This window comes from Anopheles coustani, chromosome X (assembly GCF_943734705.1).
Source record: "Anopheles coustani chromosome X, idAnoCousDA_361_x.2, whole genome shotgun sequence".
In the NCBI taxonomy this organism is placed as follows: Eukaryota; Metazoa; Arthropoda; class Insecta; order Diptera; family Culicidae; genus Anopheles; species Anopheles coustani.
Genome location: NC_071290.1, coordinates 10555672 through 10583565, shown reverse-complemented (window position 1 = coordinate 10583565; position 27894 = coordinate 10555672). Strand labels below are relative to the sequence as shown.

At 50.4% G+C, this 27894-nt stretch overlaps 1 protein-coding gene across 1 annotated transcript; it reads right to left on the bottom strand.

The window, feature by feature from the left end:
• On the bottom strand, positions 1-27894 carry LOC131269646 (uncharacterized). Its single transcript, XM_058272114.1, has 13 exons — positions 27632-27894; positions 23570-24429; positions 12412-13469; positions 3845-4487; positions 3399-3754; positions 3210-3325; positions 3136-3161; positions 2442-3068; positions 1852-2355; positions 1375-1761; positions 1131-1300; positions 664-1053; positions 1-600 (listed from the first exon to the last, which is right to left on the bottom strand). Exons 2-13 carry the CDS (start codon positions 23918-23920, stop codon positions 417-419), a joined length of 4812 nt encoding a protein of 1603 aa, XP_058128097.1. The 5' UTR covers positions 23921-24429; positions 27632-27894; the 3' UTR covers positions 1-416.

Below are 27894 nucleotides of genomic sequence, written 5' to 3'. Positions count from 1 at the left end.
TGTGTGTGTATGTGTGGGCGTTTTAATTTACCTGCTAGCTTCAATGCTAGGCTCTTTGTTTTGACTCGTTTTTTTCATTATCAATATATCAATGGTTTTAAGTATATAATAATGTCTAATTAGATGCCATAGTTGCTTAAAGATTGCATTACCACTTTTGTTTTTAACTCATCGTCCGTTTTTCACCTGCACCGGCAAATGCTACAACGGCGGGCGCCAGCGAAAAAAGGACTCTTTGAAAGGCTCATAGAGCAAGAGGGCTCTAGGGTCAGGTGTGAGGCTGATGGTGGAGAGGGGGATGGAGGGATGGGAGGGGGTTGGGGTTTGATGGATGTGTGGTCGGTGAGAAATGGGAAGGTGTTAAGAAAAATCAGTTCTGGCCACACGGCGGCGCCATGACCCTGCTACTGGTTAGTCTACTTCAGCCGGGCCTGTAGAAAGCTGTACAGGATGCCGGCTTGCGTCATCACATCTGCTGTGCTCGATTCGAGCAGGTCCTTCTGCTTGGTGGCGGACGGCCCTGGCCGTAGCAGCGTCGGACCGAACACCATTGCCAGATTGTGCAGCGACATTTTGTTTTCTATCTCCTGCTGGTGTACCCTGGAGAGGAGCAATACAAAACATCAATAGGTAGTTAAAAAAATACGGTTATGTTAGGCTTACCGCATCAAATGATCCAGAAGCAGGTTAATGGTGGCCTTGTTTGATTGCGGCAGCTCGACAAAAATGCGCTGCAGCTCCTGGATGCGGGTCGCCTCGCTCAGGTTCGAGTGGCGATTGAACACCTCGAAGAACTTCGGATAATACTGGTCGGTGAACAGGGCCTCCGGCAGATCGCGCAGGTACGACTTCAGTATGCCGGTGACCGAGTGGATGTCGACCTCCTTCAGCAGCTGCTCCGCCTCGTACGCGTTCGTTTCGAACGATTTCTTCAGCTTGGCCACGTCCGATGCCGAGCCGGACACGCGATAGATGCCTACTTCGGTCATGCCGCGCCGCTCGACCTCGCGCACGCACGCGCTCACGATGAACGGAATGTCTCGCTTTTCCCGTCTGCATGAGTAAAATTAAGTAAGCATTAGGAATGTGTCTTTCCTTGTCAGCGGGGCGGGCAATGGAAGAACTCTTACTTGATCACCTGCTGCAGCTTAGCTCCGAATAGGGCGCCCGGTTTCGAGGTGGGCACACGACGCAGCGTTACCTCACCTGGCACGAACCGTATCACCGTACTGATGCTCAGCGTCTCGGACAGTTTGAGCACCTTTCGGGTGGCCGTCTCTTGCAGCCAGCTGCGGCTCAGCTACAAAGAAGAGAAGTAAACAAAACGTTAATACCAATATAACAAAAGACATAAATGACGCGAAGCGAGCAAACCTTGAGGATGTGCTTTGCCCGGAGTATTGGCCGCTGGACGTGATCCTGGTACAGCAGGATGCGCAGGTTCTGACTGCCCTCAAGTTCCAGCACGAACGATTCGTTCCACTGCGGGGTGGCGCTGCAGCAGACGAGCTTCGTCTTTGCCTTGCGGAAGTAGTGTCCGTACGAGTCGATCTCGACGCACACGAACAAATCGCACGGCTGTTCGAGACCGGCGAGCCCCTGGATGGTAAGGTGCAGGTCGCCCACGAGCAGACTCTCGTCGCGCGCGTTCCGCATCAGGTAGGAGCCCATCTCCGTTTTGATCAGCGCCTGGCAGGCGGTGATCCACGCCTGAAGGTCGTAAATCTGCACCGGCATGTGTCCGGGCAGGTTGCACGATTGCTGCGTGAACGAAGAGAAGGCAAACGGGGTAGAGAAATGGTACAAATCATATCGCGAGCAACAGTCCCACCCCCCGGATGCTTTGCGTACCTGTAGCGACAGAATCGACTCGATCCATTGCGTTCGCTCGAAGTCGGAGCTGAGGAAGAACGTGAGCGTCTTGCCGGTCGCCTTGTTGCCGATCTTGAACACCAGATTGGGCGAGGCGAGCACCAGTTGCGCCTCGAGGTCGGCCAACTTCTTGCGGTGTTTGTCGCCGGCCCGGCTGGAGCCGCCCGGCCGATCCTTCTCATCGAGCAGGATCTGATCACGCACCGTACACGCCTGCGACTTGAGGTGCACAATGTTGATCGGGCTCGTTTCCTTCGGGTCGTTGGATGATTCCTCGCAAATCAAAATGTCACGCAGCGGAATGAACCACTTCAGCTCGAACTCGAACCCGTTCCGCTCGCCACCGCCGCGCCCGACGGCCTTATACTTGGCGCACGCGATCACGTCGTTGAAGAGAAACAGATGGCGTAGCTTCCGGTGTCCGTCCGCCAGCTCGACGATGAACGAGTTCTTCACCAGCCGTCGCAGAGCCTTGTCTTCGCTCTAAAGTGGGGAGGGAGGAGAGAGATAAGCATAAAATCAAAACTACACATAAGCAACGACACCTTCCTGGTGGATGTTGCACTCACCGGGAACATGGATCGTGTTTGCACCACGTTGAACTCGGAAAGGAAGTTACGAATCGTCTTGGACGCCTGCCGCAGTGGATGGTAGTCCGGGTGCTGCTCGGGAGTCTGATTGAGCAGGTCCTCCAGGACGAGCGCGTTCTTTTGCACGCGCGCGACCGGCTTGTGCAGCAGCTCCTCCAGCGAGAGCTTCTGCTCGTTCTGGTTCTTGAACACGATGTTCGAGACAATCTCCTTGAACTGCTGGCTGTTGGTGCTGCACATCTTCACCGTATCGATCGCGCGCCCGTAGTTGTGCAGGAAGGCGCCATAGAGATGGATCTGGGCGGCCAGCTGGCGGAACGGTTCGCCCACGCAAAGGCCTTCGGGCGCCGCGCCCGGATCGCCGTCCGGTGCCGCTAGCCGGTCCTGCAGCTCGGCAAGGAACTTACTGTGCACCTCGTGCAAGTCCTCGATTTTGAAGAAGATCGTCTGAAACTCTTCCTCCGATATCACAGGTTGCGAAGTGGTTAGCGTCGCCCGGATCGCTTTCATGTACTGCTTCATCTTGTTCAGGCACTCGACGTACAGCGTCTCGCTGGTGATGATGCTGGTAACGATGTGCCGGATGATGGTGTTTCGGTTGGCGTTCTGCAAAGACAATCGTGATCGTGAGTCAATGGGCAGCCGAAACAAACAAAACTATGACCGGTCTTACCGATATCTTCCGGAACAGACCGCTTCCTTTGCCGGGTGCGCCGCCACCGACCGATTCGAGTGCGACCCCACCACCGGCACCACCACCGTCCGTGTCGGTTGAAATGGCCCGCATCAGCATGGGCGGTACGCCGTCCCCCTCGCCGTCGCTGTCGAGCGAGCTACTGTGATTTTCGTGGTGCTGACTGGAGCTGCAAGAGATTAAGCAGGAGCGGCAAGTTAGTTGGGCTAGCCGAACAACGATTGGCTCACGATTGCACTCACTGGATGAAGTACTCGATGTTCACGTAGTTGCTGCTGCGGCCCGGAGATTCTGGTTCCAGCTGGACGCTGGTCTGGCTGCTGTTGTGGCTGCGTGGATGCGACGGCATCAGCAGCGTGCTGGCGTTCTCGACCGCCGAAATATCGTCCCGGCTGGAGCTCGAGCCGGTCGTTCCCGTGCCGACGCCACCGGGCTGAATGTACACGTAATCGCCGTCGCCATTATCCAGCGGTACCGTGTCGTAGTAGTGCTCCTGTTCGCGCTCTCGCTCGCGCTGCTGCAGCTGCTGGTTGTACCCCGCACCACCCGCCCGCATGCTGTCCGAGCTGAGCGACGAGATCGATTCGTAGCTTTTGATCTGAAGAACGAGAAAAAAGTGTGATTAGTTTTCTTAGCTAATCGGGCCAGCTCTACTGCCCCCCATGCCCCCCCCCCCCCCCCCCCTTACCCGCTCGGATATGGTCCCAATACCGGTAGACCCTCCAGCTGTCCCAGGCCCACCGCCCTCGCCAACGCCACCTCCTCCCGTCGAAGCGAGCGACTCCTTCGAGCCAACCTGCTGCTGGTGTTGTTGTTGGTGGTGATGGTGGTGGTGATGATGGTAGGGGTGATTCTGCTGATGCTGCTGCCCCGCCGGTGTACCGACCTTGCCGAGGCTACCGGTGGGACTGTCGCTGTTGCTTCCACCCCCGCTCCCGCTCATCGCCGTCGGCAGCTTGCTCAAACTTCCGGTCGGCGATGCGCCGGCCACCTTCCCCAGCGATCCGGTCGGGCTGTCCGTGCTGGACGACTTCGATTTCAAGCTGTCCGACTTGGGCAACCGGCCGTGCGCACCGGCTAGCTTCACGTCCAGCGAGTCGGACGACTTTTGGCGGTAGATTTCCGATGGCTTAACGTTGCGCTCCAGCGAGCTGCTCAAACCACCGGCAGCCGCCGCCCCTCCCGGACTCTCCGGCGTGCCCGGGGTGTCGGACAAGCTGCTCTCGCGCCCGCCCGTCCTGCCATCTTTGCTGCGTAGGTTCTGCATGGCCATCGTTGGCACGGTCGGCGGTTCGACTGGGGCCGCCCGCCGGACAAACTTCGGTGGTGGGCTGCAAAAAAAAAACACACAAACAACATACACGGGTGTTCAATATAGTCACGTACGAATTCAAACATCACTTATTTCGTAACACTAGGTTATATGTTAGTGCTTAGTGTTTTCATTCAATTTTCAACAAAACGCCGTTTCATGCGCCACGAACGACTTTTTCCTCTCAAATTTGAAAGACTGCCGGCAATGAAACGGGCCACAGTGGACAAGTTGTGCCTGTTTGCATTTGATAGCAAATATGGCCACTCAACATTATTGATTAAATTGAGCTGTGGCGAGCTGGCAGTCAAGTTTTTCTGAATAAAAACGAAAAGTTAATTTACCCGTGTTATCAGTTATGGATCAGTGGTAAGAAGTGTTTAAACGCCTTATCGTCCGTTCGCTACATGGTTCCTATGTTTGCGATCTCGACAAGCCGCAAATTAACGCATTACAGAGCGTAGAACGTTGACTTTGCCCTTTTCGGATAAAATCATGCGGCACAACAAGCCGGGTAAGAGTGTTTGGAAAATTGAAGTTAGCAATATTAATATACGGAAATCCTTGGACCATTATGACCTAGTTATCCGTAGTTTTAAACAACCTGGGACGGCAACAGCACAAATAGCTTTCATTGGAAAACACAAACATACTGCTGGCATGCCGTGAAAGCAATTTTTTTTCATCTCATCTCGGGACATTTCGCCTTTTATTAAATATGAACAGTGAATTTATGTCGTGTGTGGGTTAAAAATTATTTAAAAAATAAGTAGAGTAAGCCTGGTTTCAGTGCTTTACCGCGTCAGGTTTTGACAGGCCAAAATGTATGCGATTTGACTGACGCTGACGTCTGAAAAAATATCGTACGATAAAGTAACTACCATCCCAAAAGTACGAACTGTACTGTGTCCACTATGGTTCGATTGAAAAGTGTACGGGGGTATGTTGGACATCGTGTATATTTTCAATCGCCATTGCCATGCGAATCGAAGCCGACATTCTTAGTGACGCACGTATTAATACAAGTTGTGTCTTCTTCCGCCCCTCCACACAAACTTGTTGGAAACAAATCACCACACGACAGAGGTGCACTCGGAACGGGTTGCATACGGACGAATCTCACGGTTTCACCTTTTAACGTACCCCAGCTTACATGCTTACTTGCTGGAGGGTTATGAGCGCTAATCATAGCAATATGCGTGGGGTTGGCAAACCATCTCATCGATCTGCGCGAGGTGCGTAGGAGCCGAGTGGAAAACAAAACCAAACGAATCTGTTTTCTGTGGCGATGCTGTTGTTTTTGTTCCGGTAAATGGCAAATGACAGTTCAATTTCTTGTGCGTCGCACACTTTAGCAATGAAAAAGTCACCCAAAAGGCGTGAGGAATCCCGTTCCGTTTGGGAACCGCATGCTGCTCATCCGGGTGGATCCATACTGGATGTGCGGACGGCGATGAAATTCCCGAAGAATGGGTTCTTCCGTTTCGAGCCCCGAATCCGTTAGCTCCAGTGCTTCCATTTCCAGAAGCGACACAAATCGATTCGTTCACGCTTTGCTCCGATTGCTAACTAATCCAGGGCGGGACGGTGTGGCATTCGGACGGACTGAACTGTGTGAAACGATGGGAAACATTGGGGAAGAAATTACGACACCAGCCAGCAAGCGGAAGGGCTGCTAATCAGCCGAAATTGTCGTCAGTAGCCCTTGGAACGAGCAGAAGCTCCGGTGGAACGGAATTGTTTTGCTGGTTTAAAGTTTTCGTCAATGTTTTGCCTACCGGCTGGTGGTGGTTGAAGTAGGAGTATAGTAGGTAAACATGCGATGTAGCGAACTCGGTGGGCTTTGGCGGTAGCAGAGCCAGCTGTCAGTCTCACCATTCGAGGCCGGTTAGAGCATTCCGCAAGTGAGCGATGAAGAAGAGCGGCACACGTCAGGCGTGACCGCAGCAGCTGAGGCGCTGCTAGTTCCATAAATTTACGAGATAATTCTCTATTTTTTTTTTCCTCCAGTACCAATCCGCCAGCTAGCCAGCCAGCCAGCCAGCCGCCAGCCAATTAGCTATCGCACGTGCCCCAAGCAGCTCCAAACAGCAAACGAACGAGAACGGGGGTGGAGGGGGAGAGTTAGCTCGCGCTCGCCGTGAAAAATTTAGCTGCGTGAGCTGCCACACACTGGTGGAAGCGATGGCGAAAATGGGAATACTGGGCCACGGCACACCTTTTGGCTGCTGCTAGGGTGCTACCGGTTCGGTAGACCGGTGTGTTGCGATGAATGGATCATGGGAATGTGACAAGGGGTCGGGGTAGACGGGGCGAGGGTGGGCGGATTGGTAGGTTGTGTACACGTTGCAGCAATTTCCTTTTTCCTTCCTTCTGCCACGGTGAACCCCGAACGGAAGCCCCGGTGGAAAAGAGAGCGTCGTGGGCGAAAAGATTTCGATTTGAAGAAAAATCGCGCACCTCGGAGAGAGGGGAGGGGGGAGATGAAAGCCACGGCCACTAGCATCCAAGGAGGCACAGTACCAACCAACTTTACATCGGAGGCCCGCTCGGCGCAAAGATAGTTGAAATGATTGATAAAACGAACGCTCTATTCCAATTGCAACTAACCGCGAAATACAGAGAGTTTCCACTGTCTATACAGCTTCGAACTTCCTTTAACAATCCCAGACAACTTTTCATGCAGGTAGAGAGAACATTTCAAGAGCATAAGGAATACTTTCAATCGGTTTAGCGAACTTTGTAATCATATAGTGGAAATGTGTCAGACAGCTAACGGAAATGTACATACCAAACGGAGAGCTTTGCAACCGGTTAGGGGAGCAAGTTGTCAACCTCACAAATGGTCTCGTTTGCTGTAGTTTGTATGTTTACTTTGATCCGCGCCGCTATCAACTACGTTTAATTGAATTAATTACAATGTATTTTTACTCGTCTACTAATTCAATTTAAATTTGTATCTTTGATACCGGTTGAGAATATCCCCTAAGCTTTAGAAATGTTCATTCTACCTGTTGAAACATTCCATTATACGGATCGAAACCCTGGAACATCGCACCGATACAGGGGTACGGCATATTTGAATCAGTCGGTAAACTGTTTCAATTCGATACAGGAATACTATAAACCTCCTCTGGAAGTTTGTAATCGTATTATTGAATGTTGCATACATTTCCTGGAGGTATGCAATCCTCCCCTCTGCAACAATGCAAAAAGATGTGAAGTTGTATATAGGGGTTTGAACCGTTCTTTCGAGCCTTACGAATGCCATGTTGCAACAGGTCTCAATGTTGTTTGTTTTCATTGCGCCAGAGTCTGGTAATATACTTTCAAACACAGGAAAAAGAAGGTAATGAAACCAAATGTTTTTGTTCAACTGACCCAATGATGACATTTGTAGGGTGCGACAGAACTCCACATCTAGTTTTTGCTTCAGAGATTCCGTACCTCCAGGAAATGTATGAACCGTTCCATAATATGATTGCAAATTTCGTAAGCAGGTTTTCATCATTCCTGTGTCGATGTAAAACATTCCTAGAACTGATTGAAGTGTTCCATTATATGATTCGGAAACCTGTATTACAGTTCCAGAATCTATGACGTGGCCAAGAACACAGTCTTATAATAATTTTCCAGGCCGACTGTTGATACGCCCTAGCGTGAATTTTCCATTTCTAGTTCTCCTGGATGTGCTGTTGCACCGGTCAACGCGAGCAGCGTTGTTACGGGCGAGGTGAGATTCGGGGTACGGCGTCGTTAAAATCGGAGGGTAGAGAAAAACAAACCGGCGCTCAACTGGCCTAATTCGGCACCGGCGTCTAACATTGGTGACCTCAAAAGACGCCACCAACCAGCACCACCACCACAAGAGGCAGGATGCAACCCGGACCGGGGGGGAGAGGAGTTCGTGCCCTCACCAACACACCGTTAAGCTGGTAGGCAGGAAGCATACCTACAAGAAAGCAAAAAAAACGAAGGAGGAAATTAACCGGACACCTGCTTCCACACACTTTGCATTACGCCCTGCCCTGGCCTGGTGTGTCCAGCGGAAGTCGGTGGTGCAGCTTTTTACGATCTCCTTTCGCGACCAGATCGCGTTCTCTGCACGGCCGCCAAGGACAGACCGCCCCTCTCCCATCATCCCTTCGCTTGATCGAAAACTTGTTCGACGGCTAGCGACAAACTCGCTCGTCTCCCGGCACGGAATGGGGATGCCCCCGTGGGCGAGCCGGTTTTTTCGGCAGGTTCGAGAGTATCCAACCATTAAGCATGTACGCGACAACACACACACACACACACGTCACGACGGCCGAGCAGAACTTTGTGCGAAAAACAATCGCCAAAGCATAGCGCCGATGTTGAAAACTTTCCTGCCCACAAAGCTGGCTGCACCTCATACATGGCAGTGAGTCACGACACAGGCAACATCGGGCCTGCTTGCGCCGCTTGGCATTAAGACGATATGCTTTCTCAACCAAGAGAAGCTAATCGATATCGTTGTCGTCCCTTCCGCAAATCAAAACCGATGCCGATGATCTTTGTAAAAAACCATTGAAGCGTTGTTTAGCGGGAACATTTTACAATCGCTCCCGGCCGCCATTGCCTCGTAACACGAGCCGAAAGCTAGTTATGTAAGCGCTGTAAAATGTCACCCACACTGCGGAGCGGTCGATCGTGAGGGAGGGTCTGAATGAATACTAGGTTAGTCAGTAAGTTTTGAAAGCGGAAATGAAAATATAGCTTTTTTGGAGGTTGCTTAGTATAGTCTCCCAGAAGATCAATGTACCTGGTCCAACGATCTTCCAACTTTGTTATGCCATCACGAAAATGGGTTTTTTGGCAGGTCCGCAAAGTACTCCTCTACGACGGCTATAAACCTTCCACGGAGGATTTTTTAGGTGTGAAAACAGCCAGAAGTCAAAGGGAGCTAAATCAGGCGAATAGGATAGATGTTGCAACAATTGACTGATTTTTTTCACGAACTTAACCATTTAACTGGTCCAGAAGGTTACAATAATAGTCAGAGTTGACTGTTTTACCAGTTTGAAGATATTATACCAACAAAATCCCTATTGAATCCCAAAAAAACTGACGCTTACACCTTCTTGGCCGATATCTGAACACGAACTCGCTGCGGACACGAAGAACCTGATTCTCGCCACTCCTTAGCCTCTTGTTTTGATTCAGGATCTTGAAGGTAGATCAAAGTTTCATAAACAGTTCATACGTTCTTTCCAGATCACTCCAAATGTTGCTTAGAACACACAGTTTTCTGAACCCCAAAAACCTCAGCCAAAATATGCCAAGTTGTTCCATGTGAGATGCATTTTTTGGATATCCTGAGCGTGACTCGCCAGCAACGCTTAACTCCAAAACCCATCAGTGAATGATTGGAAAGGAAGGAGAAGACTCTCTTAGTACTTTAATCATCTTTTTACGGAGCTCAGTTGCCAATAAACCTTCCAAAATAAAGAATTTAATTACAGACCGATATTCAGATGTTTTCATTATTGCAACGCTCCAATCCGTTAAGTTCATAACGCTTGTATACACGACTGAGTTGCCGGATCGAAGTGACATTTAGAGCAAGTTCATATGAAAGATGGAATATTAAAGGCTACTGCTCCAAGGCTGTCGCTCTCAAAACTTTTTGACTAACCTAGTACACTTGGCGTAAGTGCGATGCTGCTGGTAAATCTTTGTCTTCTTCTTGGTATCAACCTCTCCACCGCTACCTCATCCACGGAAGCTTCGTGCTTCCTTTTCCACCATGATCTTTGTACGGGAGCTCACGGGAGAGGCAATCATGCTTCTCATACTGTTTTTGCACAAGATGCGGCCTGCAGACTCCCGCACCGGTGCCGACGTGGAAAAGCTTACCCGTTGCGGGATGTAGTGCTATTTCGCCACCAATAAAAACACAGTTTCAAGACGTTGATGTTAGGAGCAGACGAGGGTGGAGGAGCACTGATGCTGCCGTTAAAGGTGGGTGGAAAACAAATAAAAGTTTACTTCCCATTCCGTCTGGCATTGTGGGGGAAACCCCGAACATAGAAGGAATATAAATAAATGACCACATGCCGGTCTGCCTCGGTGTGGGCCTCCGCTCTCCGGTGCTGCGAGGAAATCCCCCCGAGAATGACTACGTCCGCCAGGTCTGTTTTCCACCATATTTCATATCGGGGACTTTCCGCACGCGGTGACGTTCTTGGAAATGTCTAACATCTAAGCCATTCGCACGACGACGAACGCGAACGAGCGCCGATGCGCCTGAGGAACTAGAGCGCGCCTTAGCCAACGAAGGCAGCTTTCAGCTCAGGTTCTAAAACCAGCCACATAGAACGTGTGCCCTTGGAGGGGGCTGGGTGTGAGTTTCGTTGTCCTTGTATAGGCAAAACTTTCGCACTTCCTTTGTTACTTTTTGTAGTATCCCAAGCAGACACGGGTTGACACACCGGAGTATCTGCCGTCACACGCCTCTGACGAATGCGTCGGTGGTGACGTAAGCATGCTGGGCTTGCTTGGCTGAGCGAAGCAGTCCAACGGAATTGAGTCACACGAGGCGTTGTGTCATCTGTAACCAAACAATCACTCCGTCGCCTCTAAAACCCGATGCCGATGAGTTGAGTTTTCGCGCGACAACTGGGACACATCGTGCTGAAAGGAAATCTTCATCTCTGTTGTCTCTTTTGGTAGCGGTAGATCTCGGAGGAGGTACTGCCGACGGGGGGAAAATATTAAAGAGCCAAAAGAAAATTCCCAACACACACGTGGTGTGCAGAGCATCTCATGCACCAAAGAGCGTGAATTTTGATGTTGTTCTAACGCAACGCTCGGTTTGTTCGGTTCGAATGGGTTGGAAAAATCCCCACTTGACAGCCAGATGTGCCATACGCACATATCGACAACCGACCATTTTTCCCTTGACTCCTTTGTTGTCCGAATCGAGCCGGTCGATAGTTTTCCAACCATCCGATGCATTTTCTGCCCGCTTCTGCATATGGATGATGGAACGCAAACACGGTCGCGCACGTGTTCCATCAAAACACGGCCATCTTTCGCGCTTGGTGCGTGTTGCCGCAAAAGATCAAGCTATTGATACAAGTGTAAATTATTAGGGAAGAGTCGCTTCCGGTTTGTTTTTCTTGATGCTGGAAGACTTGCAACAGACGGTACGCACAATGTTTGCATAAGATTAAATAAATCCAGTGTTGTGTTTTGAGTACTGGTGCGGGTTTTAGCTCGATTCGAATTCCCAAAGAGTGAATGAGTGAGTAAAAGAGTTGCTAGTCGTCATAGAGTTTCGAAACCCAAGTAGAGATTTGAATCTCAAATAAATACTCGAATCTAGAATGGTGTATTTCAGATGATCTATGAATCTGAACGAATCTGGGCCTTGTAAGAGATTCATGAATCCCATCGGATCAATCAACTGGTGAAAAGTGATGATCTGAAAGTGGGAAAAGGGAATCGTGGAGCTTCGCGACAGAGCTGTGAAAGATTCATGAAGATTCATTAAGGTTTTGAAAGATTCAGAAACGTTTGAAGAACCTAATCCCTAAAGAATCGTGAATTCATTTGAAAGAATCCTAGGCAAAAGATTCATATGAATGAATCTCGCCACAAGATCCATTAAGAACAACACTGCTGGAATCTCAAGAGTGAGTCAACGAGTTAATAGTCCGCACAAAGAGTCGGATCTAGAACTGTGATTCGAATCCCAAACTGAGACATACAGATTGGGATTCGATTCCTAGTTTGGGTTTTGACTCTCTGCGGCAACTAGTAACTCTTTTACTCTCTCTTGGGTTTCGAATCTCTATGGCTTTTACTCACTCATTAACTCTTTTGGGTTCCGAATCCTTGTTTAGGATTCAAATTTCTGTGACGACTAATAACTCTTTTTGCACGTTTTAAAAGTTTGAGCTGGTGTTTGCACCTACCGTGGGGGAACCTTTTTCTTGAGGTCGGCAGCGCTGGAGGCGGATGTGGCCAGCAGCTGGGAGGTGCGCTCGGAGATGGAGGTGCTTCCGGTGAACGTGCCCCCACCGTCGCTGCTGCGATCCGCCGGATTCGGATGCTTTGGATCGAGGAAGGTACTGCTGCTGCTGGTGCCGTTGTTGTGCGGCGCACCAGTCAGGTTATGGTGAGGGTCGCCGGCCACCAGGTTCTCCATGCTACCCCCGAACCGTCCGCCGACACTGACCCCGCCGCCGGTGTTGATGAGCACATTCTCGTAGTTGTTCGTTGTCCGGGCGACCGGAGCCTGCGCGGCCACCGGTCCCGGCACTGCCCTCGAGCTACCCTCCTCCGGACCACCGTCCCCACTGCCCGCCCCAGCATCGCCACCGCCAGCTTCGTCGGGCGTACCGGCGGCGAGCCCGTTGTTGTCACTAGCACTTCTTGGAACACCGCCGCCGCCGCCGCCGCCGCCACCACCACTACCATTACTCTTCGACTCCTTCACCTCGATCACGGTCACGAAGTGGCTTGGCGACGACAGCAGCTGTTGCTGCTGCTGCTGCTGATGCTGTTGCTGCTGCGCCTCACTCTGACTAGCACTGCGTGTCCTAGTGGCGGGGCGCACCAAGCCCTCCGCCGGCGTCTCGTCGGGCGCAGAGCCAACACTACCACTCGCGTCCGAGCCGTTGCTACCGGTGCCGTCGTTGGCAGTTGATGGATGTTGATTGCCGTTGGTGTGGTGGCCGGCTCCTCCACTGGCCGTTGATTGCGACTCCGCTTGCTGTGACTGACTGTTGATTGAAGCGACGGCGCTCGAGCTGGCCGCCACCAGCTCGCTGACGCACCGGCGGCTGTGGAGGTTCGAGGTCAGCTCGTTGATGCACTGGTTGAGCGGGCTGTTACGGTTCGCCGGCGCCCGCAGCTGCACACCATGCTCGATGGTGCCCTCGGCCGGGGCGACGCCGCTGCCCGAAGCGGCCGACCCGTCGCCATCGTTCGCCGCCGGCTGGTTGCTGGGAGCCGCCTTGATGATTTGATTCTGCAAGCACAAAAGGTGAAAGCACAAATTAACAACAACCATCTAACTCCACCTCAACAGGCAATGTTGTATTCATCGTTTAAAACTATGGCCCTCGAAGCTCGAAGGAAAATGCAAAGAACAGGCATAGAGAGGTGGCAACACTTTCCATCACTAGTAGAAACCAAGCCAATACTTGGGCACAGGATAGGGTGACGGACGAATAATGCAGCCGTTTGATAGCGCGCGCGCGTCAATTTGTTCGATTCCTCGAGCACCGTGCGCTTTTCGAGACTGTTCCGGTATCTCGGTTCCACGGGGACGCGAGCGCAAAAAAAAAACGAGAAGAAGGCCATACCTATACCCTTCCTCTCGACGCTGCTTATCTTATCGGTTATCAAACATAAGACGTGCTGTTTCACACCTGTGGCAAAGCCAGCGGGCGGTGAATGGTTGCGGTGGGGGGGAATCGATGGTGGCTACGCAAATACATGCGTCATGCTGGGGGTCCGAGCACTATTGCTTTTGCTTCCTGCGAAGTGTCTACCCGAAATGAAACAACATGGCGTACACGGTTTGAAGTTGGTTGCGTTTCGTATTTCTAAGACGAGTGAGTGCACCGGGCACCAAGTTCCCACCCAGCTCGCCGCCATCCTCATACCCTCCGGGCACCGACCATTATCGAATGCAGTGAGAGGGGGACTTACGCCAAACGGTGGCGCTTCCGACGGCGCGTTATGGACACCTCGCGCAATTATCATTTCGTTTTTATCGTTCCTCGCTACTGCCGTGAACTTTCCACACCCATTGCGACCTGGCCATATAGCGCTTCGGAATGGATGAGACAGACACGCTGGTACTGGTACACAGCGCTGCGGGATTCATCATCATTGGTAGTGGTTGCAGCACTGCTTAGGTCCGCGGGATATATATCACAGCTGCCATTCTCGCACATGTCATAAAACTTTTCATTGGTATCGTGAACCCCTCCGTGCATGATCCAATGTCCGACCCCGAGTTGATCCAAAACCTCCCACAAAGGAGCATGACGGCACAGCTACACACAGGCCTGACATTTTATCTGCTACGCGAGAGATTGGGACGAGCTCCAGTACCAGGTACTTGGTCACCAGATATCGCCACTGTTCGGCTGAACTCTTTCCAAACCTTGCAGCTGCCGCTGGGTAGCAAGAGTTCTCCAGATGCCCCGTTGGCCAACATGGCCCTCCGTCAGCGGGGGATCTGGAATCGTGTTCTGCTGACGACGTAACTTCTGTGACGCGACAGCTCAGATAAGAGAGTTGCTCACAGAAAAAAAAGCCTTTTTCCTTCTACCAAAGATTCAATTGACACGGACGATGGAAACGATCGACGCCGAATTGCCTGCAGTTTCAGCACTTCGGACGTGGTTGCTCCAGTGTATGTTTGTGAATTCAACTTTATGTGTCATTCTTCTACAGAATTAAGTCCGTAGCTCCGGTCCAGTGGCCGTCCCTGCCACACACACTCTCTCTCTCTCTTTCTCTCTTCCACGCTCGGGGCAGCTGGTGAATCATTCAATTACGGCGCCCTTTCAGAAGACCACCGAGACGGAGGTCTCGATTGCGCATAGCGCTCAGTCAGCGGTTCTTAAATCTGTGGCGCTTTGGCATCTGCGTGCACGCGTCACCAAAACTCTCGAGGAAGGAGTGGTTCATTCACAGTCACCGACAGCGTTTTCCTTTAAGCAACGCTGACCTTTTAATGCACGCGCCAGCATTTGGTGTTGGTGTTGATGCTGCTTCATCCGGCGAAGTTCTCTTCCCGCCCCTCCCCCTAACAAGCACAAACAAACGGCACTGAGGTACTACTGTACCGAGGAGGACCACGCCTAAATGGCGTAAATAGTGGAGCCCGGAGCTGTGGCGCACGAAACGGAATGCGCATATCCCATATGCTGAGTTTCACACCCTGAGCTGTCGTGAGCACTGGGTGGCGTGAGCGGAAAGCGGAATGTCACTTCGACAGCTCGTCACATCGCGTCTGATAGGATTTCGATATGGATTGGATACCGATACGACTGGTGCGTTGGATTATTGCAATCCCCGCTGTGCTTTGGAATGGAAAACAACGATCATTACATTCCCAGCGTAGGTCGAACGATTTGTCGGTAGCTGAAGTATATTGAGATCTCTACCGGCTAACTACGACCATAAGCTTGGGAGAAACAATAAAGCTGCAACTCATCCCACCTTGATCGCTAACCGCCATATGGCAAGACTTCTTAAGCAGGCCCGAGCCTCTGAGCTACCGCTGGGAAGGCAACAGCTGGGCAGCTGAGTTTGGACAGCGATGATCAGAGCAATGGCGATCGAGTCTTAATGGGTGCGTAGTAATTGTAAGCACGTGCCAACGCGGATATTCAATCCTCCTCCTTCCCTCCCGCCATTGGTTGTTAATCACGATCAATGGTGCACTTTACGAATTTGTTTTGCCTGAGTCTTCGAGAACCATCCCCAGATACCTTTCCCTGTGTTTCTCGTAGGTTGATTGCAGGGTACTCGGTCCGCGGCATGGGAGACTTCGGTCAGTTATTTCCATTACAGGCAGTCAACCCAGCACCCAAAAGTGAACCCCCTCTTCATTCCTGCCAGCCATTTTAATCTACGATTTCCACTGTACCACTGTACCACTTACCCTTGAGCTCCAAATCTTTATCTTATCCGATACGGAAACCTTTTGGTTCGATTTCATGTTTCACGCAGAGACGCAGACCGTACACTGGGCTACATCGGGTTTGGTTTTTCTTTTCCTTCTTTTTTTGTGAGCTTACGACCTCCACCCGCACCAACCCTTTTCCTGCCCTTCTCTCCGGTTCGCTTGAAGCACGGTGCCTCTTGGTCACGCAAAATGCACTCACTACCGTCTCCCGCCAAGGGAAGTTGTCTGGTTTTCTCGTTTTCTGCGTCCGCTTTCCACTGGGCCGGATATTTCCGGCATCACAAGCACTCCCGCACCGCTAGAGCACTGTTAGAGGGTTTGCTGTGGAGCTGAGAGCAGTGAACACTGGTTGATGATGGCTGCGTATGGCTTTTCACCTGAACTGTTTTGAAAGACTGTTGCCTTGAAACCGCGTCGTCTCGCTACACGTTCCTCGAATGGCATTACGCGATTGTTTGACTTTCGAACTCAAACTTCTAACTGGGCCGACGACCGTGCGACACTCACGCCTCGAAGTCAGTCGAGGCGGTTCGCGAATTGGCGAGATAAAGTTTTCACTGCGATAAAAACACATGTGAACGGCGATAAACCTACACACACACACACACCCACACACCCGCATACGGAGATGGAAGAAGGGCATGCTAGATTGGTAGGTGCAAGGTAAAGGGAGGCCGCGAATAAGATAACTGATGGGACTTCGCTCCTGCGAGTTCGTTAGCTTCAATGGCGCGGGTTGTTGCAGCGCTACTGTATGCGGCTGCAATTTTTCACACCGTCCCGCCTGGCCTACATTAACAACCGATCCACCCACCGACAACCAACACCAGCATCCGCCCCGATAAAGCACCTTGCGCGCGCGCGCGCTGAGGGCCACTACACTCCATCCGCGATAGGAGGGATAGGACAGGACGTGTTCTCCCTCGTCAGACCTTGAATTAAGACTGATTATATAAATTTCCTATCCGTGCTGAATGGATGGGATGGATGGGCGGATGAGCTTTTTTTTTCTCTCTGTCTCTCTCCCGTTGCTTCCTCTGTCGGGCGGCTTGATGCCCTCCGGTACTTATATCCCAAACTTCCAAATTCCTCCAAAACGTACCGGTTGTTTAATTTCTTTTTCGAAAAGATTTCTTTACAAGAATTTAAATCCCAAATAGAGATTTGTATCCCAAGAGTGAGTAAAAGAGATATTCGAGGACTGGGAATCGAAGCCTACCATCGTCAGCTAAAGGATAAAGGATGTTTTTGCGCATAAAAGGTATAAAATAAAGCATAACCAGTCAATCGGCATGCATGGTTTGGTATTCTAAAAGATTCGCGACCTGCTTGACATTCCAATACCTGTTTGAAATTCGTATCCCTGTGTGGAAATCGATTCCTTGATACGTATTCGAATCTCTATGCCGAGTAGTAGCTCTTTCAGTTACTCACTAACACACTTTTGGGAATTATTTATCCCTATATAGCTCATTTTGTACGTTTCAAATCACAAGAGAGTTACAAAAAGGTTCGAATCATTGTGATGACTGTTCAATGTGGTTCAATAAAAGGATTGTTATTCTGCTCATCACTATATAGATACAGTTTCTTCCTTAATGGCACGACATCGTTAATCTCTCTCTCTCCAGGTAGATCTCTCTGTGACCCTATTCGACCAGAATTATTGTTGCTTGGAGTTGTCAGCTGTTCGTAAAAACCGGGAGTGTGTGTCAGGGAGTCGAGAATCGAACCCACGACTTCTGGCGTGGTGTGTCCTCACGCTACCGCTGAGCCAAACGGGCGCTCCAGCTTTGGATAGCTCGAAATCAATCCTTTTGTACAGATGTTCGGGAATTGAGCTGTAGTGCGATATAGGGTGTTGCTCTAGCTATCAGACGGGTCGGTGCAGCCACACATGCAGGGTGCGATAGCGGATGGTGGTGGTGGTTACGGAACTCGGGCGCTTCCTGCTTTGTTAAGGGAAAGTGGGATGCGCGATTACTGGCCCCGGGGGCCCCCCCGGTTGGCAGCAATAGGGCAACCAACCAACCCCCGATTGGAGGCGAAAGAGAACCAGCTGGCAGATAGGGAAACAAACAAAGGCACCGAAACGCGAAAAAAAAACTTATATGTTGATTGCAGCTAATGAGGAAGTTCGAACGAAACACACGGGGGTGGGGTTGAATTTCCGATTCGAAAGGTGGCGTTGGTGTACTGGCTGGAGCATCACCCGAAAACACCGCCACCGGTAAGTGCTGTTTGTAGCCGAAAATTGAAAGATGTTTGCTGTTTGCTGTACCAGTTTGTTCGACAGCGGCATTAGTAGGCAAGGCGTTTGCGCATTCCTCCCAAGGGTTGCTCGCTTTAAACACCCACGTGCGTTCGCGGTGAGCAGTTGTACATCAATTTGATAGGTTATGCGATGGTTGAGGTATTGGAGAGGCGGTGGGCATCGTCGTGTGATTAGGTTTTCTTTTTCAATATATGTATATTTATTTTTTCTTCTTGTCCTAATGTCCTTATCCACCCGGGCCCGTTGGGTAATTGGTTGCGTTGTGTGCAACGGGGCGGCGGCCTGTCGTCGGGCCGTGACGACCAACCGTGACGGGGAAGAAAACAAAAACAGAGCGACGTAACGACCCAAGGCACACACGACGTAACGAGTAACGCCACCTAATCTCGATTGGAAAACCGATACGCCCGGCAGGAAAAGCCAGCTCGCGAAGCCGCGGATTTCGAAAACCTTCCCCCATCCTACCCTTTACCGCTATGTGTGTGTGTGTATATGCGTGTGTTTTTGTGTGTAGGGAAGGGAGGAGGTGTATATTTTTTTTATTCCAATTTCGAGCCGTGGTTTAGCGCGTGATTCGGGTGTAGGGCGTGTGTGTGATAACGTGACGGGCCCGGGTGTGTGATCACTTGGAAATAATCCGCCAGCGAACGAACTCTCAGTGGCCAAAGAAACGAAAAGTAAAAACAAACCGACACGAACAAACGAACGAAACGAACTGAAACTCGGCAAGAAATGTACCGGACCGGAACGCAGTTCAAATACAACTGACCTCCGCCGAGATCCGAGGCCCCGAGCGGATGGGTACACACCATTTGCTCCTCCTCCTTCTCCTCTCCCCGCACACCCGGATTGCACCCGCGCCAGCCCCGCGGATCGCGGCCACGGCCCGCTATCTTTCCTTCCGCCTCTTATCTAGCTTGCCACCAATACGCCACACCACCGCGTTCCCCTTCCTTGATCTCGATGACGTACACTGACGCTGTGTTGTTGTGTTGTGTTGTTGCACACACTGGATGGATGATGGTGTACGTCGTCGAAGAGGAAGGAAGTTTGGCTGGCATTGCATGCATGCGGTGTAAGGTGGGTAGCCGCGTTGTTGAAGCTAATTCGTAACTTTTCGCAACCCTCGAACGCAAAGTGTATGCTGCGGGAGCGTTACCAACACCAACAATCTCCTACAACCGCGTGCCTCCAGCTGCTGGCTGGAAGCGACTTCGATGCGGAGGAAGAAAGCACAAGAAAAAAAGCTGGCAGCGATGTTCAACACCACGTTACATACACGCCAATAACCACGAGCAACGCGAGCTAACAACAAACCACCAGAGGGAAAACTTCAACCCGGGTGGGAGCAATGTAAATTTCACCAGCAGAGCAAGTTCTCCAGGGCGAAAGGTTAGGTATTCCATTTTTGGCATTGAATGCACTTTCTTTTACCATCGTCGGCGGGTGGGGGGGAGGTGTTTTTCCAACTTACTTTTCCACTCCAGCTAGGCTCAACCGCGTCGTAGGTGTAAGTGTACTGTAGCACCTTGCGGTGTACCACCAAGACGAAGGCGAAACAATACTCCCTGCCACCGAAGGGCCAAGCCCTCGCCTTTTTACAAGGAAGTGTGTTCGTCGGTAGGTTGTTGTTTTACGCGAGTTTTCGCTATGTTTAACAAACATTCGCTCGGGGCCGGGATGATTCATGTCGTTTTTAATTTTTAGACCCCTCCGCTATCAGCTGCTGAGCGAGGCAAGTTGACTACGGCAGCAGTGTGCGTGTGTGTGAGAGATTTGTTTTTCTTTCTAGCTTTCTAGCGAACCGAAAACATACACTTTCTTCGAGAAGGTCAAATACGAGATGACGTTACGTGCAACAGGTAGAAGTACTAATGCGGCATGTGTAGTACTAACTTTGATCCAAAGCAAAAGTCCAAAGTATGAAGCGGGCTTGTGTCAGAACAGCTACTGCCTGGAAACGACTTTAGTGTCCAGTTAGTCACCTCTTCACTTATTCAATGCTCATCTCCCGCACCTTCCTGCTGTAGCGCTGGATAAAACCCAGCTCACGGTTTCTAGGAACCCGTCACAAGAACTGGTACACCCGAGCCTACTGCTTAGCGGCCGGTTTTGCATCTCGCGAAAGCGACAAGTCGGGAACGCAAGAGAGTTCCGAAAACCGGGCCAGTTGATTATATCGTCCGTCCACTGGGAGAAGCCGCCGTCCCTTCGACGGTGGTGTTGGTTCCACCCGTGCTTATCATCGCGTCCCGCGGATAGTAGAGTGTAAATGGCGCGTCCGCGGCGATGTCACACACATGACGGCCCTTGCGCCCACCGCGATGTGTGTTGGTTGCCGGCGATCAGCTCACCTGCTGCGACAACGACGACGACAACAACGACAACGACGAGATCCACCGCAGATCCCGCACCGATGAGCTGGGCTGTTCTTCCCTCGCTAAGGGACTGCGGACTGGAGGCCATTTTCGTACCATGCATTCATACATCCAATTCCTGTAGTAGACTGGTCCAGCCTGTCGTACGTGTGCGCGAACGCGTTTGTGATCGAGCTGTCGAATGTGTCACACACCCAGTCCCCCGCACAGTGGTTCACAGGCAGGGGGGCGGGCGGTCCGGTCGTCTCAATTATTCACACAGTTTTCGGTTGTTTTTGATTAAAATCAGATATTGTTTTTTGATAAATAAAAACCTATATGTATCTGATTCATAAAACATTTTTTACTTTTCCTTGTATTTCACTTTAATGCTTCAAATATGGTCAATCAAACTATGATTTTATCAAGAAATTCACAGCAGGCAACTAACAATTTTTGAAAACTTTTTTGTCTGTGCCAATCCTTCCCCCACAAACCATTGCATACTGTACGCGTACTTTCAACGCAGTTGAATCGAAATATACAACTTTCAATCCCTATAACTCCGTAAGTAGCAAGTTTTTCCTGGATCACCTTAAAATTTCGTAGGCCCCCCTTGTGTGATATATCTTGTCGCTTTGTTAGTTTTTTTAAGTAACTGAACGTTGTGAAGCGACAATGACAAACAATATGAAAAAATAAATAATAATAGTAATGATAACATGTAAAATTTATGCTCTGATATGGTCCCGAAGAGTTTCGTTTAACTAAAAAAAAAGTACTAACTCATAGGTTTCACACTTTTTAAGCAAAAATTTTGAAGTTTTTTTATTGATTTTTGCAAAACCTGTGTATACTGTCATAATATTTCCTTTTTCACACATTAACCAGATAGCCATCAGCATTTCCTTTGGAAAGATGTATGACAAAATGTTTTATAAATATCTCAAATTTAATTTTTAAATCGAAGCTAATATTTGAAGACCAAAACACCTCAGTGTTTTGCTCTTTGAGAAAAATTGCAAGGACGATATCTCTTACAATTGTGCTTTGAAATACGTTATATTGTGAAGATTTCTGATGAAACTCTACTTCTTCCATTTAGAAGAGAGAAATTGAAAATTGATTTTATGAAATGTCAAACTAAAAGATCGGACAAGGAGCCACTGTGCCCCATGTCGATTGACAAAAGCAGACGCTAGATAGGAGGAAATCAAATCATTGGAGACTCGATTCCCTTTGCATGGGGTGACGAGAGTCTGCGCCATTTATGTCGTTGGTTAGTCGCGGAAAGTGAGCGGGAGCAGTGTGTTTTGGGTGGGTTTTTCTTTTATTACCTTAACTCTGTTTGTTTTCTTGTTCAGAGATGGCCCTTGGCGTTTGTATTCAGTGTGCATTGGGGAACACGAGTGTGTGGGGGGTGGCGGGGACATGCAAGTCCTCAAAAGAAGCACCTTCCTCCCCCACCCTCTACCATTTCACACACCTACTCGCCCACCCAAAAGGGAGGGAAACCCGCGACCAGCAAGATTGTGCACGCTTGTTCACGGTCACGCTCACTTTTACGAACAATAACGCACACACGCACCAAAACCCGCTGCTGCTGCTGCTGCTGATGCTAGTGTGTGCTCTGGGTGAAACTTCCAAGTACGTGCTAAAGCGGTCTAATTACCCACCGCCGAGCGCGAACGAGCGTTTCCGCGTCAGCATTTCAACCGTTGCACGTAGATGTGCCACGACCAGACCCTCGGCGAGGAGGGGGAACCGAACCCCCAACGGGGGGAGGAAGAGGCATGCAGCCTGGCGGACTGAGTAGCGCGTTTCGGTTGCGTTTTCTACTACTGAACGCTGAACGCTGAGGCCCGGACCCTCATGGAACGGATCGAAAATTATGCTTCCTAACGAATCCGATGAGCGCAACCAGCAACCACTTCCACCCCGCACCCCGCCCATGCAGCCCGCCCCCTCCGACTGGGCCGGTTCGGTTTTGAATCGCTTCATTATCACCCAATACCGCTGCACACACTTTCCCCAAAGGTGCTCTTCTTTTTTCTTTTCCTCCTTTCCCGTCCCACTTTTCCGTTCGCATGCTTTGCCCGGACTCGCTGGTGCGGCCACTAAACCGATTGCTCTCGTTGGTTTTTCAAAAGTAAACTTTTAAACCTATCAAACTCCATAACACAACCCGTTTAAATGTCCACCGGTTCGCATCGGCGAACGCAATGACCTCTTTTTTTCACCGGTCACGAGCCAACGACCGAAACCGTTATTGCCACACCGGTTGCCCGCCCGCCCCACCGCCAAAACAGCGGACTGGCCTGAGTGGCTTATGTTATCTGGCAAACACGAGACCGGTCCGATTTGGCAACGAGCTGCTCTCTTCCAATCGCTTATCAGCGTCGCTAATCGTTCATCGAGAAAAAAAATGGAAACGCAAGCCAAAACAGCGCACCGCAATCCAGTAAATCCCCGGGGGCTTCCTTTAAAACCATTTCCGAGGCTGCATTGTGCTTAATCGATTGGCAATGTTTTGCTCTTCGAAGGATTACCCCTCGGTTACGGTGTGCTGTCGAAGAATAAACGATACATCGTTCGGTTGATGCTTCCTGTACACAGGTTCTACGTGAAGAATGCCTTCCTAGCAGATGTAAGAAGTCTCCCAAAATTTTAAAAGAACCTCGGGAAGCCGTATCAATTTAACGGTAAGATAAGGGGAACATCCTGTGGCAAAGGTTCTGGTCAACCGGTCCCGAAGTGATGAAACGAAACGAGCTGGCGGGTGAACTTACCTCATCTTCCGGTGGTTTACCGCCGTCTGCCATGGTACCCGACCCGCCGCCGCCGCCGCCGAGCGACTCGCGGGCTCCGGTCCCGAGCAGGTTGGCGGCGGAGGCAGGTGAGTTCGCCTCGAACAGCGTCGACGGATCCCCGCCGGCCTCCCGGTACTTCTCCACATCGCCGAGCAGCCGCTCCAGGTACTCGACGTACAGCGTTTCCTGCTCGAGCTCCTTGGACAGCTCGGCGATCTTCTGCTTGTGCCGATCGAGACTGGCCCGGACGTCCTGCTCCCACGCGTCCGACAGCGAGCTCTGCGGAAACCGCTGTACCCACATTCTTTGGAAGTCACTGAACACGCTCATCGTTGCCAACACCCTTTTTCGCGATCGTACTCTGTTTCACCGCGCAATATTCGATGCGCCGAAGCTGCACTATTTCACGATGCTCGTCGGAATTACTCGGGGCGATGAAATGTTCCTACTGTAAGCGGTCTCTCTTGCAATTTCTTTTTCGCTCGTCAAACGTTACAAACTCGGCCCACACTTCATCTATTAATTCAACAACACAGAACAATTTAAAAACAAAACAAAAAGCTGCTACGAGTGCTATATCACACTAATCCAATCTGGTTTGCGGTCGGACCGTCCGATGGTGGAGCGGCTCCGTACCGGCAGCACGCTGTACTACCCACTGCCAGTGGTAGGTTCATCCTTATGGAGCCTGATACCGAACGCCACCGATCCGTTCTGTAACCCCGCCCACCCCCGCGTCGCACTCCCGCAACGGACTAAAATAGCATCCTTTCGCGTTGGATTCGGCTGCACCGGAGGCTTCGGCTACTGCTGCTACTGCGGGGACAAACGTCCATTGTCTGCGGATGGAAAAGAGAGGAGGGGAAGCATTAGAAATGAGTTAATTCTGCTGGAGGCCTTCCGTTTCCGGCTCTCCAGCTCATGGGTTTACGGTATGTTATGGTTATCTATTATCAGGTCCGATGCACCGATCCGAAAGGAAATTCGATAAACTTCGACTTCTGCAGAGCCCGCCCACGTAACGCCATACCCTGTAACGCCAAGCTTCCGCGGAAAAACACAGATCAGGGAGAGATCATCGCAGAAAAACCCGTTTTATGGTGCTGTATAGTATTTATAAACACGGAACCACCAAACTCGCTCCAAACTACTTCCTGTAAGACGTCGCGATTTCAACGTGCCTCAGACGATGGAGTATTTAACAGTCTTCACCCTTTCCTGCAACAGGCTGAATCGATGTGTGTGTGTGTTTGGTTGCAATTATGATTTCGTAAACAAAACACAGCTTCTTTTAGCATGCGGACCACACCGGCGGCAGCCGGATCAGTAGCAAACCGCTTGCCCGCCGGGCGGTTCCGGGGGTTCAAACTCACCGCAATCTGGGTACACTATTATGCTGCACCCGAGTAACGACCGCTAGCGAGGACGATGAACGCAGGCAGCGACTCGTGAAAGCACCGGATGGGGAAAAAAAACCTTTCGGCACCGCCTAGCCGGAAAACTCCCTCTGCTTGCCAAACCACACGGCCACACAGGCCATCGCACATGCGCAAACAGTTGCCAAGCTCCTCCACGTCACTCACCCACCCAGCCAGCCCACTTCCGTTCTCAATTCCTCCCTTCTCGTTCTTCTGGTCCACCCACCCACACGGGTTGTCTTCTCGCCACTCCCGAGGCAAAGACTGGAGTCGGGTTTGCGGGTTTCGGGGAGGGGAGGAGGGCGAGCCCGTCTGCCTGTCTAGCCATCGTCTGTCTGCAGGGATGCACCTGAAATCGATTATTCTTCTGGTGTATTTTCCCGCGGACCCCACCCCTCCGGACGCTGGATGCTGTCGGAATAAAGGTTGCAGATAAAAATGTTCAGCACGCCATGCACATATATCGGAATTTCGGGGTTTCGCATCTCGCGTGAGACAAAACAAACTTTAACCCCGGTGCGGGGCTCGGGGTATCCTTTTTCAACGTTGCCTGCCTTCCTTATCATTTTAATGTTTCTTTTAAAACCCACGAGACGTCATTTAAAGAGATATTTACTTTACTCAGCTAATTTTGTTGAACAAAACTAAACTTGATATCTTCTATATAAAAAAACCCCAGTCGCAAGCATTCTGTGGAATTTCTAGGTTTGCTTTTTATTTTAATTTTTACTTCGTCTGGCTCCCCCGTCCGGGAGCTGATCGCGAGCTGAGCAACTGTACTCCCGCAAAGGGACAGACATCTGGGAAGCAATTAACTGCTGGCAACGACTGTTCGAAGCGACACCGAAGCGCTGGTGGTGGTCTCTTGCTTGCTTCAGTGAATGGTGATTTGAGGGAATCCCGGGCAAGGCAAAAGATTGCAGTGCTGCATAGAATGTAATCTTCCGCATTAGGACCGGTTGATTTTGCCAAAAAAGCGAGAGAAGGAAACCTTCAATCCATCCTACGGTCCTAACAAGGCTGCGATGATGAATGGCATGGGCAAAGAGTGGTTACGGGGACTCCAAAGAAAGCCAAATAACACACACCGATTATCCACTATAGTTTGTGTAAAAGTAAAAGTATTATTGCAGCGGTCGGGAGAGTCTTGCAACCTCGATCTACCCAACTTGAGCTTTACAAATTAACCTTATCGGACTTTTCTCGTATTAATGGAGTTGATAAGGGAAGCCGCAAGTATAAGTCGACGGGGATGGGCGCCAACCTGTGCTGCAATAGATCAGTATGAAATCATTCCTCAACCAGCGAAAGGGTAATAAATCTAGAATTCCAGGAGCCATACATTAACCCGTGATCCGGTGCGGAGAAGGTTTCGATCAGCACGATAAGCCATCTGAGTCGGGCATAATTTTACAAAGATCGAGTGTTTACTTTGCCTTTCGCGAATGGGTTCAGTGTTCCAGTCCATGTTGATGCAGCATTTTCGTGGCGCGCTCCTCTTTGCGAACCTCTCCCGGTCGCAAGCGGGTGCGTAAAGGTTGCGATATTCTCGTGTAACCGGTTCTGGGACGTGTGCTTTGGGCAACAGCAACGGGACCCGGGGGGGGGGGGAGTCTGGCGTTGAGAGTTCCGCCTTACGGTCCCGCAAGGTATAAAAAAGTTTTTTGCAAAACAACACACGCCAAAGAAAATCCCCTACGCGGGCTGCACCGATTCTTGTCGTTGCGTACGTGGTCCGTTTATTGATGGTTGCTTCTGCTGTGCCTTTTTTTCGATTGATACTTTCGACGGTTGATAGTATGTGCCTGGTGCCTGGTTGAGGGAGGGTGTCGATATGGTCGCCTGCTGGTTACCGGGTGTAACAACCTACTGCAGCTCTTTCGTGCCTTATGTTACATGTGTTTTTAAGCTTACTCGGCGGTTGAGTAACATGTATTTTTGCACATTTGCATCCAACCTAGTGCAGGTAGGTTTCTCTAGCCGTTCGAAACGATCTTATGTTGACGTTTTATGTTGTCTTTGTTTTTTTTGTTGTGGCAACTGTTAACTAAATGGGGAAACGATCACCATCAACACACAAGTGACTCTCCAGCAGCACGGTTTTGGGAATTGGAGACTGTTTTTTAATGTCTTTTCCAATTTATTTTATCAATTAATAGCATAGTCGGCCGAAGCGCAGAGAATGGGAGGGTGAGGGGAAATGGTTCACGCTGCGTATGGTAATGAAAGGCAACGTCGTTCAATACCAGATATGCCGGTCCTGGTGCCTACACTTGAATGCTTCCAAACTCGTGCTCCACAAGAGCGAACATTGAAGTAGGGAAGCATTGAAAACTTCAACGTCATCCGATCGAGGAGTCTGCTAGTCCAGGTGTTTACGCCAGAGACGAGCTCGCTGCGCCTCGAGCCCAAGACTCCCGATTAAGAACTATCAGCCATTGCCAATGCCGCACCTACAATGCTACTTTCAATCTTGCCGTGACTGCTGTCTCTACGCGTTAACGGTGGGGGGTCACACATTTCGTACATTTCGGGTAGATCTCCCCATCTATCGGCCAATGCTGAAGGCGTACCGTAAATTAAATTGTTTACAACTGCAAACAACTAGTGAAATTCAACTCACCCGCCAGAAAATAGTTGCATTCGCAAATGCACCAACTAATAATGAACGTACGCAACAAACACGCAAACACGGATGTACACGCACTACAACTGGGCTTTTTTTTACCTTAATTGAACCAAGGAAGATTTTCGTCAGTTCCGTGTGCGATCAAGCGGCTGCGATAAACACCAGAACACCGCGAACCTCGAGCCTAGCGAACTTCACTTTATAGCATCACTTTATTTTATACAGCATATACGTTGTGTTTAATTAATGTTTTCCAT

Coding starts and splice junctions, on each gene's coding strand:
- LOC131269646 (XM_058272114.1), bottom strand. CDS start 23,920: ATGAGCGTGTTCAGTGACTTCCAAAGAATGTGGGTACAGCGGTTTCCG. Junction 2,356..2,441: donor AAACACGATCCATGTTCCCG/GTGAGTGCAACA, acceptor TCCCCACTTTAG/AGCGAAGACAAGGCTCTGCG. Junction 1,762..1,851: donor AGTCGATTCTGTCGCTACAG/GTACGCAAAGCA, acceptor TCGTTCACGCAG/CAATCGTGCAACCTGCCCGG.